Raw genomic sequence first — 13,450 nt, forward strand, 5'->3', positions numbered from 1 at the left:
TGTAATAATGTGTACGCACCGAAGTTAGAACATGAATCTCACATATACACCCACACCAAAATATTGAAACCTATGTACATGTGTACTCTCTCTCTCTCTCTCTCTCTCTCTCTCTCTCTCTCTCTCTCTCTCTCTCTCTCTCTCTCCAACCACAGATAACAAGACAAATGATAATCACATAAAGCAACAGAAAAACCAACTACATGTGGTGTACGTGCCTCCACACAACATGAAAATGTATGTATATCCAGTGTCAGTGAAGTGCAATCTTTTAGAAATATGTGGGAGACCATTAGGAATGCAGTATGAATAAGTACATTGTGAGTATTAATCGTAATTTAGAACTTTTTCATTGTAGTAATGTAGAACACAGGCACTGCTTACAGTACCGACAAACAGATTTGTAAGAAAAACCAAATTTTTGTGTGACTGCTGAAGATGTTTTGAAATAAAGCAAAAATTGTTTTGTCTAAATAAGACTTATTACCATCTCAAAAGATGGAATATAACATATATTACTTGAATAGCAAAAATACTTTTTGCTGATTTTTGTGTATGCATGTTTCCACTTTTAATTCAGATGACAGTATTATGTAAACAATCAACAGATAAATTATTCATTTGCATCTGTTGTGATGTAGACTCTGATAATCAATACAAGTGCCATAGCTTTCTTTTGAAATCATTGTCATAATGAACTTTAAACAGGACCACAGTGAGTTATATAGCGAATTGTTCTAGATAGACTTTAAACAAGTAGTCACCGTCTTTGATTGTAACACACTACATGAACAAGTGGGTCAGATCAATTACACTATACATGGCTTCATCAAACTGGAAGGAGAAAGCTGCTGTCCATTTATACATTTTGTTACATCTCAGTGCACAGCAGAAATTGTTGCTAATAGGCAATAGTGCAACAACCATCCCTGCTTCTGCCTGCCTATTCCTAGCCATCTATGTCGGACTACTACAGCATACTTCCTTGTAGGTATAGACAATATTTACCTTGAGAGAATCTGATGAGATTGAAAGTACAGGCTTCTTATTGGCTCGGCTTGTCTTACTTGCACCCCAACGCCTTTTTCGAGAAATGCTGCCAGCTGCTGCTGCTGCATCTGCTGGGTGAAATCATAAAATTTTGTTGGAAAAATATAATTAAAAGATAACACATCGCATTTCTGACTAAAAAATGATGCCATCAAGAATAAAAGGGCCAATTAAATTCATTCCATTCGAGTGACTCATCATTTCAAGAAAGTAGAAATAAAGATTAATAATAAATGTGTACATAATGAGATCTGGAATTACAAATCCATCCCATCATGAATAAGGTTGAAAAATAGAAACCACAAAGGCTAATTGAAAGAAAGATCACGGCCTAGAAAAAGAAATATTATATTTTACAGTATTTTATGAAACATATGGTGGAAAAGCTATTTAAACTGAACTGCTAATTTCCACCATTGTTCTACATCATTTAAATATGTTACACACAAACAACACAGACTATGTGAGTTTTACAAATAAGTTACAGACCCATGCAGCAGAGGTGGTGAATATGGGGTAAGGCTGTGTGCGAGGGGAGCAGCATAATGAAATCTACATCATGAAGGCTAAGATTAAGTATGACAATGAACACCACAAACTGAAAACCCCACATTGCAACAACTGTTCGGCTGTCAGACAGGCACTGCATTTTGTCTTCACAGTCTACCCTTTTTTCCCCAACATTTAATCAATGCATTGTAACTGAAACTGTATTTTACTTCCTGAATACGAGGTCAAATGAAAAACAAATTTCTTCAGTTTCTGCTGTTGCTTCATTCATTTATAATACTGTTCTTGTATTTGTTTACATTTCACATTACATGGAACTTGACGATGACCAATGCATTTATCAATCATACACACACAACCAAATATGAAACATATCATAAAACAATGGACACTGGAACGTAAATGCCTGTACGAATGTTTTGTAATTATATAATATTTGAGAGTACATAGCAGGTCTTACTTTGAAAGGAGTGCACGATTGGTGCACTGGAATGTGGCAAGACACACCATGCAAAAACACTAATAAATTCAAATCAACATCAGTGAAGCTTGGATGAATAATTGTACAAAAACACATTTGTTTCAAATTTAAATTTATCCGGGACTTGGAACTTTTATAGTGTTTTGAAATGTAGCTTTAAGTAAATGGATAATGTATCAAGTAAGAAGTACAATATTCTGAAAACGGAGATGCTGAGTTGCAGATAGGCACAACAAAAAGACTCACAAAATAAGCTTTCGGCATGGCTTCAGAGACTGCAGTCGTGTGTGTGTGTGTGTGTGTGTGTGTGTGTGTGTGTGTGTGTGTGTGTGTGTGTGTGTGCAAAAAAATAGTTACTAAAAAGAGAACACTCTAAATGTTGTAGTTCTTGCTTGTTTTGCTGGTACACCCACTCACCTTTATTTGAGACCAGCTTCTCATTCTCCTGAAACAAAATTAAAAAGATGTGTTTATAATAAAAGCATTGAATGGCTTCAACTCAAAAGATCAGCTGAAGTGGTACTGAGGGAACAAGTAACACTTCGATTACCTTATTATCCTTGCCATCTGTTGCAATATCAGTTTTGGCACGGGAAACGGTTCCTGTGTCCCCTTCAATTCTTGAAACAGATTTTTCTGAACTGCAAATAACAACAACAATAATAGTAGTTATATAAAATGAAATGTGTGATAAGACTGGATAACTAATAGAGATACTTCACATGCAGACACCCTCACAGAGAAATATCCAGAAGCGCACCACATGGTACGCCTGTAATAAAGGTCAAACAAACAATTAATTACCACAAAGCAGATGATGTCCTACTTCTCTATAGCAGCTAAAGTACGATATTGGAAAACCATACAAAGCATCATATTCTATTATTAGTTTATGCAATACACCATTTCTTGTACACGGCAGGGAAAAAACTGACTAGGCATGAACCATTTCCTTCCACTTTTTAATGTTTCTGAATTTACCTTGCAGTTTTACTTAGTACAATAGATACTGAATCAAATATGGAGCAAATGTTGCATTCATAAAAGAGTAGTAGTTCTTCCTGCATCTACAACTACTCAGCAATTTATATTTAAATGTCTGGCAGTGTGTTCACAAAACCATTTTCAGATTATTTATTGACTGCTCCACTCTTGAATAGTGTAGGCAGTTGAGGGTTCACATGTCATCAAAATCTCAACAGATATTACATAAATCAAATGATACTGTTGTGGCCTGAACTTCGGATAGACCTTCGCAAGTGAACATCGTTTATGTGGAGTGGTTCCCGACGGATTAATCAAGGCAGTTAGGTAGATGTAGTATTTCTTAATTTCTGAAAAGCATTTGACTCAGATCATAAGGGGTGTCAAGTGAAATTTGTGACTGGATTGAGGACTTTTTGGTAGGGAGAACACAACATGTTATCTTCGATGGAGAGTCATCAAGAGATGTAGAAATACTTCGGGTGTGCCCCAGGGAAATGTGTTCGGACCCTTGCCTTGTGGTACATTAATGATCTCACAGATGTTGTTAATAGTAAAATCAGGCTTTTTGCAGATGATGCAGTTATCTATAATGAAGTACTATCTGAAAGAAGCTGCAATCAGAACTCTAAGATAAGATTTCACCAAGTGGAGCAAAGATTGGCAACTTCGTTTAATTGTCCAGAAATGTAACTGTGCACGTCGTCAAACAAATGAGCACAGAATACTATGACTACAGTATCAATGAGTCACTGTTTGAATTGGCCACCTCATTCAGATATGTGGATGTAACAACATTGTAGGGATATGAAAGGGAATGATCACATAGGCTCAGTTGTAGGTAAGGCAGGTGGTGCACTTCCGCTTACTGCTGGAATAACGGGGAAATGCAATCAGTGTATAAAGAAGACTGCTTACAAATCACTCATGCGACCAGTTCTGAAATACTGCTCAAGTGTGTGGGACCCTTACCAAATAAGACTAACAGGGGATACTGAACATATACAGAATGGTCACAGGTTCTTTTGATCCATGGCAGTGTGTCACAAAGATACTGATGAAACTGAACTGGAAGGCTCTTGACGATAACTGTAAACTATCCCGAGAAAGTCCATTAACATAGTTTCATGAAGTGGCTTTAAATGATGATTCTAAGAAGATTCTAAGAATATACTACAATCCCCTATGTATTGCTTACATAAGCAACATGACGATAAAATTACAATAATTACTGCACGCACAGAGGCATTCAAACAATCATCATTCCTGCACTCCAAACGTAAACCCTAATAACTGGCACAATGGGACTTACCCTCTGCCATGCACCTAACGGTGGTTTGCAGAGTACGGACGAATACGTATATTCGGCAGCCGGGCACTACAACAGTGCTGGTGCAGTACCCTATAATGCGGCATTCTGCTGCTGTTGGTTGACTGGGCTGCTATGTTGTGTAGCACAACATGGGGTTCTAACAGCTGAGTGCATGATGGGAGCCTACACATATGGTTGTAGAGGATAGGAATGCTTCCAGCTCACCAATAAAAGCATTCCTTTGACATTGTGCATTTGACTGGTCCAGTCTCTGTCTCATTCATTAGTTGATTTTACAGCTAAGCTACTCCAGCCTCAACGAGCAGTGTCAGTGACTGGGTGGAACAGATCTGTGAGTCTCCAACCAGTGCTGACAATTCTGGACTTCATATAGGATCTGCTGAGGCAAGACTGTCCAGCGAATGCACATCGTAAAGACTGGTTAGATGCCATAGGAGGGGGAATATTCACTGCAGTCAACAAAAATATTGTCTCTATAGAGGTTGAAATTGATTCTAACTGTTAAGTTATCTGAACATGAATAACTGACCTAGACTGACATTTTTATCGGCCAACTCTATTTAAAGAATGTCTAATTAAAATACGTTCAGCCCTCTGAATTTCCAGTTATTGTAGTGTGTGCTACTGTTCTCTCATTTTATTCCTTAATTTACCTTTAATTTTGATGTTACTCCCTGTACAGATTGATATCGTTATATGTTACTAACTATTGCCACTGTATATAATACTTACATCACCCTTTTTGTTATAGATTTCACACTGTTATTATTGTTGTCCTCACACAGGGGCCTGAAGATAGTGTAATGTAGTGTTGAAAGTGGTTCAAGTAAAATGACAACAGGAAATTTAGACCACTGAAGCTGTTCTGACATTCTATATTGACCAGCCTATGTCAAGCAAGCAACCTTCTGCATAAAGATGGACTTGCAGAGACATTCAAAGAAAGTTATGTTCAGTAGTGCAGAAATGCCCTGATCATGCAATATTTGTTGGAATTGACATTAACCTACCAGGTATGCAACAACAAAAGCAATCAACTATTGATAAAATTATTTAATTGGGTGGATAAAAAAAATCTACTCACCAAGCATCGGCAGAACACACACACACATAACAGACTGTTGTGATTGACAAGTAGATCTGTTATCTATCCAATTAAATAATTTTATCAAGTATAGACTGGGACGTCTATGGATTCACTGCAGGTGGTATGGCCAGACAGTCTTGTGAAGTAGTTCTAAACATGTTTCCCAAAAATGTCTTTAGCAGTAAATTCTATAGCCCACACAAAACTGAAATAATTCAGACCTTACAGCCAGACAGACCTGACCTTACCGACTGTGTCACCATAGACACATGATTAGTGATCATGATATCGTGATGATGCTTACTAAAGTTAATAAATCCGCCACTAAAGCTAGGACAGTACTTATGCTGGAAAGAGCAGATAAGGAATAGTTAGCATCCCACTTAGACAGAGAATGGATATCATTTAGTTCCACGATAGTGAATGTACAAGAATTAATGGCAAATTTAAATTGATTGTAAATTGCGCTCTGGAGAAGTATGAGCCAAGTAAGTGGGTGAAGGGTGGTAAAGACCCACCATGGTTTAGTAATAAAATTGAGTAAGCACAGTGTTTTGCAGTCTCAGGTAAAAAAAGAATGTGTAAATGTCAAAAGGCAGAAGTTGGTACAAATTTTTGAATCTGGAAAAAGATCAATGTGCAAACCAAACAACTGTCACTGTCATACCTTTGTGAAGTGTTTAGCCAAGAACCTGAGAAAATTCTGGTCCTATATGAAATCACTAAGCCATTTGAAGGTTTCTGTCCAGTAACTCGTCATCCATTCTGGTGTGGGAATGGACAACAGCAAAAAGAAAACTGAAGTTTTAATCTGACATTTAAAAAATCATTCACATAGAAGGATCATACAAACATACCATCATTTGACCATTGCACAGTCTCAAATATGGAGAACAAGTACTCCATGGCATTGGTCCCTTACTTAGCTTGCATTTGTAGTGAATCTCTTACCCAGCATAAAGTCCCGATGACTGGAAAAAAAGTGCAGATGACTTCTATACAGAAGGGTAAAAGAATGGACCCGCAAAATTACAGGCTCACATCTTTTAGATCAGTATGTTCCAGAATTCTTCAACATACTCTAAGTCCAAAAATAATAAATTTTCTTGAGACATCTAAGCTTCTGTCCACAAATTAGCATGTAAACCAAACATCCCCTTTACTTGCACAATATCTTGCAAACCATGGATGAAGGACAATAGGCAGATTCCATATTCCTAGACACCTGAAAAGCATTTGACACAATGCCCATCTGCAGACTCTTAATGCGTATTGAGCATACGAACTAAGATCCAAGATGTGCTAGTGGTTTGAAAACTTCTCAAGTAACAGAAGGATATGATGTCCACGATGGCGAGTATTCAGCAGAGAAAAACAGTATGTTCAAGAATGTCCCAGGAAAGTGGGATAGACCACTCTTATTCTCCATGTACATAAATGATCTGACATATAGGATGAGGAGCAATCTGTGATTGTCTGCTGATGATGATGTAACATATGGGTAAAGTATCGCCACTGAGTGACTGTAGTAGGGTACAGGATAACTGACAGAATTTCTATTTGGTATGATGAAGGGCAGATTAGTCTAAATGTAGAAAATGTAAGCTAACACAGGTGAGTAGAAAAAAGAATCCTGTAATGGAAGAATACAGCATTACTGATGTGATGCTTCACGCTATCTTTTTATTGGGAGAATTTAAGGATAGTGTAGATTATTTGTACAGGAGACCACATATGGAACATTTGTGAGACCCATTCTTGAGAATTGCTGATGTGTTCGGGATCCCCACCAGGCCACTTTAAAGGAAGATATCAAAGCAACTGAGAATAATGCTGTAACATTTGTTATCGGTAGGTTTGATCAACACATGAGCATTAAGGAGATGCTTAACGAACTCAATTGCGAATCCTTGGAGGAAACACAAGGTTTCTTTTGTGAAACACAGTTGAGAAAGTCTAGAGAACAGGGATTTGCCACTGACTGCAGAACAATTCTACTGCTGCCGATGAACATTTGGCATGTTGACAGTCATTTTTCCCTCGCTCCATTTGTGAGTGGAATAGGAAAGTGGTACTATACAGTGGCTAGCGGAATATGTACATATACACAGATCAGCCTCTGGAGTCCCATGTGCAACATGGGTTGTGCCTACAATTTTCTTCCAGCTGTTCTGGATTGTGGCGTACACCAGCCATTGGCATTGTGAGGTGAGAGTCAACACGCTAAATCGTTGAAAAGTATGTACAATGACAACAGCTGTTGCCTCAGATTTCCACTGCTTGGGGTGTCAACGCACTGCGTACTAACCATGATCAGCATATGATCTGCATTTGTCGAAGTATTGTGTGGGAGGCATCGAATAATGAATAATGTTCCTGTCGAAAAAGAATTCTTGACGCCACACTTGTCATTGCGCTGGAAAACCAATACCAGAGCTTCCTGTACATGCAACTCTACAGTCAGAACTGGCCACCCCACAACATTGGTTTTACTTTGCTTACAATAGGGTTGGGCAAACGCTGTCAAATTTCTCAGATTGAAGAGCTGGATGTATAGTTCAAGTGATGAAAGGGGATTTAGTGGTTTTGGAGAGCACAATAAGGAAAAAGATGGTTGTTTATAGGTGTTGGCTTTGTAGTTTGTTGGCCACAATGATCCATTCCCTTGCCACAATGGCTTATGGTGCAACAGTGTCATGCTACAGGACCAAGGCTGGTGTAGGCCTGTGGCCTCCGGCGACTGACTGAAATATGCAGGTGCCCCACGTTTTAACTCGGGACTTCCCAGATACTGGCTGAAGTTTCAGGTAAAGGAATGTGCCAAAGGAATGCTGCTACTGGACGAGCAGGGACTATTTATATTCCCCTGACCAGATGTATGATAGACTCCCATCACATGTCTGGCTGTGGAAATGATGGATTGTACTACAGCAAATAGCAACTCAGTCAACCACTGGCAGTAGAATGTTGCATTACAGGGTACTGCACCACCATTAATGCCATGCCCAAGAATAGTATTACATCTGTGGCTGGCCCACATCTTCCTAACCCAGTTGTGAAGACTCACGTAAAGCTCAGACCAAAACACTGCCAATAACAAACTTCCGGTTAGCAGAGGAAGAGTCAGGTTGGTTGGTTGGCTGGAGGGATGTAGGAAGTCTTCACGGGAGTATTGCTTCTGTCCTTTCCGGCCTGCCAGTTGTGTAGCTGATAACTCTGCCCCATGAGGCGAAAGTCTGATGGCTTCTTGCACGGCTGGATGAAGGGATGGTGATGCTAACATGACACTAGGCGATTTCACAACCTCAGAGCAGAATTTGAGGTCATGTCTGCATGGCCACGTCCTTCATGAAGTGAGATGTAGCAAGAACAGACAGTAGAACGCAGGGTTTGCGACTAGCCAATAACTTGCGGCGATTGGGTATGGCACTTTTTCCTTTACCCGAATTTCCTGGATAGCCCACTCAATCAAAATACACGGGATGATTTCGAGAGGAGGCGGGAGTCGCCATTGCAGTTGATACAGGGGTAAGAAGGAGGCCAACAATCGCCCTCATGCACATCCATACCACGGGTTACACATTTCACCAGGTGTCGACAAGACACTAGTGTGGTTGAAACGATGACACTGGTTGCAGTGCATCGGGTTCGGAATGTATGGTTGGACTGTGATAACTTCATAGCCTGCTTTGATCTTGGATGGAAACACCACTCTATCAAAGATGAGCAAAAGAGTGCGTGTGGGCACTAAGAAGGCATCTACCTTTTTCACCACCCGATGGACGGCAATAACACGCTGATAGGAGAGGTATGTTTGGAATTCGGCCTCTGTAAGACTGTCGAGCAGCCTAGTGTAAATAACACCTCGGGAAGAGCTCAGAATTCTATGGGTCTTGGCGCAAACGCGGCAGCTGAGGAGAAGTAAGTAAAGAGGTAAGCAGTTGTGCTAGAGTAGTAGCCTCCAAAAGCAAAGCGTCATTCCGTAAATGAGAGCATGATTTCACAGGGAAGGCAATTGCAACAACACCTTTCTGAATAATAAACGGATTTACTGTTGCGAAGGACTGACAGTCTTCAGTACTTGAAACCACAAAGCACCGTGGTGCAGCTGGAAGGGTCTTTGAAACATTAGCCTCATTCCGTTAACATTTCGTAGTTATTAATTGTGAAGACAATTGGTTCATGGCAAGAAAATGCCCCACGATTGCCATTGTCTCCAATGGCGTGCTCCTTCCAACTGGAGGCCCCCTTCACAAGGGGGTGCACCCGTCGTAGGTCACTCTTCACGTCTCAGGTCACAACCCCCAGACACCTGACTGATGGACCAATCGGCAATTTGGGAAGGTAGCAGCTCAGGCAATCACCCCTCTCTGGGCCTGGCCTCTACCAGGGGCTATGTGCGAACCGTACCTGTCAATGCAGTGCTGGGAATTACGCCTTACCCAGTCACCTGTCAGACACATGGGACTGCGTTCAGGAGTGCAGCACAAGGAAGAAGAAGAAGAAGAAGAAGAAGAAGAAGAAGAAAATGTGGAGCCTCAAATGCCGAAGCGGAGGAAGGATATGAGAAGGTGAATGAAGAAAGGAAAAGGGCACGAGAAAAAAAAGTGGAGAGACTGTTCTTATGTTAGCAACGGACAATGTGGGACATTCCCAATAACACCCCAGACACGTTCCCCAAGGGAGGCGAAAAAGAATAGCAAGAGGACACACATGCAATGCAGAAGGGAAAAGATGCTGCAAAGGCTGGGGCCTCGTGGTGGTAGCCAAGAACCAAAGAGTAACGAGCCCCCTGGGGGGAGGCGTGGTAACAGGGACGTGGTGTCAACTGTGGTGAGCAGGGATCCAGGAGGTAAAGGGGTTGGGGTTGTGGAGTGTAAATGACAAAATGTCATTGGTACTTTGATGTTGGAGAGCCCTGTCTGATGGCTCCATCTGCATCTCTGTCCACATTAAACCCACCTACCACTAAGAGTACCTGCATTTTGACAGCTGTTATCCCTGTCACACCAAAAACTCCTTCCCATAAAGCCTGGCCATGCGAGGATGGAGTATCTGCAGTGACAAGAACTCCCTTGCCCAGCAATCTGAGGGTCTCGCCAAGGGCTTCAAAGACAGTTATTATCCCCCAGACCTAGTCCGCAAACAAATCTCCCATGCCATTTTCCCTTAAATTCCTAATCCTCCCCTTACCCACAAGAACCAGACATAAAAGAGTGACCCACCTTCCTCACCCAGTACCACCCATGACTTGAACAACTTAACCACATCCATCGCCTTGCCTTTTGAGTACTTATCGTCATGCCCTGAAATGAGGGACATCCTACCTGAGATCCTTACCACCCCTCCTAAAGTGGTGTTCTGTTGCCCACCTAACCTCCTAAACACCCTAGTCTATCCCTATGCCACGTTCACTCCCAGCCCCATGTCACAAGAATCATATCCCTGTGGAAGACCTGCCAGCCCACCAACCCAACACTTCCTATTCCAGTCCTGCCACAGGTTTATCCTACACCATCAGGGGCTGAGCCACCCATGAAAGCAGCCATGTCGTTTACCAGGTCTGCTGCAATCACTGCACAGCTTTTTATATTGGCATGATTAATAACCAGCTGTCCACCAGGAAGAACGAGCACTGCCAATCTGTAGCCATGAGCAACGTAGACCACCCTGTGGCACAGCATGCATCTGAACATAATATACTTGATTTCAATGGCTGCTTCACTACCTGAGCCATCTGTATCCTCTGTGCAGGTGGGGGTTATCCTTACAACACATTCTCTGCTGCCGCATTAATCCCGGCCTCAACATACGGTCCCCATACCCTCCAGCCAGCAGTTTCCATCCCCTCTGTCATGTCACTTCCTCCCCATTCTTGTCTCCAACCTCTTTGTTTGTTGCCCTCTGCATCTTTACCCTGCTCCTTTCCTTTTCCCCCCAACCTCCCAGCACACAAAATTCTGAAGCTTTGCCTGTTGGCATTCTAGCCCCTGCACACACCACCAGACAGTGTTCCTCTTTCCTCCCAACCCATACACTACTATCCCTTCCCATTCCCTGCCCCTTCCAGATTGCTGCTTCCATCCCATACAACAGTTGCATTCGGCCCGAGCTGCAGGAACTGGCAACCTGCTGTGCTTGCTTGTGTGTCTGAATGGTGGGTGCTTCTCTTTTGCTGATGAGGGCTGTGGTTGTAAGTTTTGTTTAAGCGTCTTTTAATCGTGCCTGTCTGCAACTTTGCAAACATGTCACCTTTATGGTAAGTAGCAATCTATCTTCTCCTACATTGTTAACAAGATCTCTAAACGTGAAATGAGTGACAATAACTTAAACAGCTTAAAATAAATCAGAAAACAGTATAATCACATCTGTTCCCAAACTGACTGGTGATGGTCAACTTACAATGATCTCCTTAAAATAATTCTTTCGTAACGTTGACCCGGACTGCGAGGTTCTTGTGAGTCACTTTCCCTTCTGCGACTCTTCTGCGATGGTTCTGGACTACGGCTTTTCCTGTTCAACTTTACAGGCCTTTGGTTCTCGTGTGAATCAGGGCTGTGGCTTCTGGTGTCTTTACTGGCTGCACTGTAGCTGTTCGTATCTCTACTTGTCCGACACAATTTTATTCTCTTTGGTTTCACTTTCACCTCTTCTGTTTTCGGTTGATCAGATGAGCCACTCTCATTTTTTGCAGATGAATTACCTGCCTCATGGAGCTTCTCCACATGCTTATCAGTATTCTGTGAGTTTTTCTCATGCACCGAGTCGGTTTCCTTAGCAGAATCGTCTGCCTCAGGCTGCTGTTTATCAGATGATGAGACAGTTTCCTTAAGAAGAGCATTTTTTTCATCAGACGGTTCCATTTTCACTCCTTCTGATGAGTCGCGTCCACCCTCCTCCCTATTTGACTGAAAATCTGCCGAATCACTGCTGCTGCGTCTCCTTGGAACAGCACTTTCCTTGGAAGGTGTCTCTGAAGACGCTCGTGATGCACTACTGTCATCTTTGATTGCATCTTGTTGTACAGTACTTTCATCTGATGTTTCTCTGTCACTTTCTAACTTCAAAGTGCTTTGCACTGCAGAACTGTCATCACCTAGAAGTTCCAATACCTTTTCTTTAGTCATGCCCTCAGAAATATCTTTCCGAGAGTTGTTGTCGCAGTCTGTTTCTGACTTATCACACGAAGAATCATTGCACATATCTGCAATCTTTTCTTCTATAGTTTTTTCTTTTTTTACTACCTCAGAATTTAATCCAACAGATAGTTTCTCTTCAGCAGGATCTTCCTGCTCTGATCTATTGTCCGTGGAATTTCTTCTACCCTGTTCACTAGAGTTCTCATTCAATTTAACTTCACTCCCCTTTGCTTCTGACACATTACTTCCCTGAGCACAGTCTGAAGCCACTCTATCCCTTTTACTAACTGTCACTTCAGTCCCATTGTCAGATTCACTTTCAGTTCTTCCTCTCTGTTCTTCACTCTCAACTGCAGAACTGGCTGCAATTTCGTCACATGTTGCTCTGTCTGCAGCAGGTTCTCCATCCTCACAGCCACTGGCAGTAGACCTCCTACGTATCCTGCAAAAAAAAAAATTTACAATCATAGCACAGAACCTGGCAAAAATTAGATATGTGTAAAACTTTCAATCCTAAATTTATTACAATAAAAGTGCATAGGTGCATGTGACTTCATAAAAAGTGGCAGTGGCAGAAATTAGAATTGTTATAGTCAGTTTATGCACGAGTCAACTATATTACATAGTGTGCAGTACTGTTCACAAAAGTAAATAATACATGTAATTGCGAGTGTCACTGACAGAGTTATCTCTCTCTGCCATTCAGCTCGCATCCTCCAAGAACATGAGAAAATCTGCTCTGTGCCATTCTTAGGATTTCACTCATGGAAAAGGCACTTGAAATTGTGAGATGGAGTAACAAGTAGAACAATAATAAGAAATAGCTGAATATCACAAAACTGTGTGTAATAATTCTGAAGTTTAGA

General features: G+C 41.4%; 1 protein-coding gene across 3 annotated transcripts in view; it reads right to left on the reverse strand.

Annotated features, from left to right (window-relative positions):
- LOC126458385 (apoptotic chromatin condensation inducer in the nucleus) overlaps positions 1 to 13,450 on the reverse strand; it is a 113,363-nt gene that overhangs the window by 69,585 nt on the left and 30,328 nt on the right. For 2 of the 3 annotated variants that reach the window (XR_007585625.1, XM_050095373.1), the window contains exons 4-7: positions 11,848 to 13,026; positions 2,592 to 2,682; positions 2,459 to 2,486; positions 1,009 to 1,121 (exon numbers count right to left, since the gene is read on the reverse strand). Coding sequence is in view for 2 of the 3 variants with exons in the window: in XM_050095373.1 (XP_049951330.1) it covers positions 1,009 to 1,121; positions 2,459 to 2,486; positions 2,592 to 2,682; positions 11,848 to 13,026 (1,411 nt within the window). In the remaining variant the exon portion in view is untranslated. The remainder of the gene's footprint in view (positions 1 to 1,008; positions 1,122 to 2,458; positions 2,487 to 2,591; positions 2,683 to 11,847; positions 13,027 to 13,450) is intronic. The other variant, XM_050095374.1, reaches the window with a different exon arrangement.

The sequence above is a fragment of the Schistocerca serialis genome, chromosome 2 (assembly GCF_023864345.2).
Source record: "Schistocerca serialis cubense isolate TAMUIC-IGC-003099 chromosome 2, iqSchSeri2.2, whole genome shotgun sequence".
NCBI classification, from domain to species: Eukaryota; Metazoa; Arthropoda; class Insecta; order Orthoptera; family Acrididae; genus Schistocerca; species Schistocerca serialis.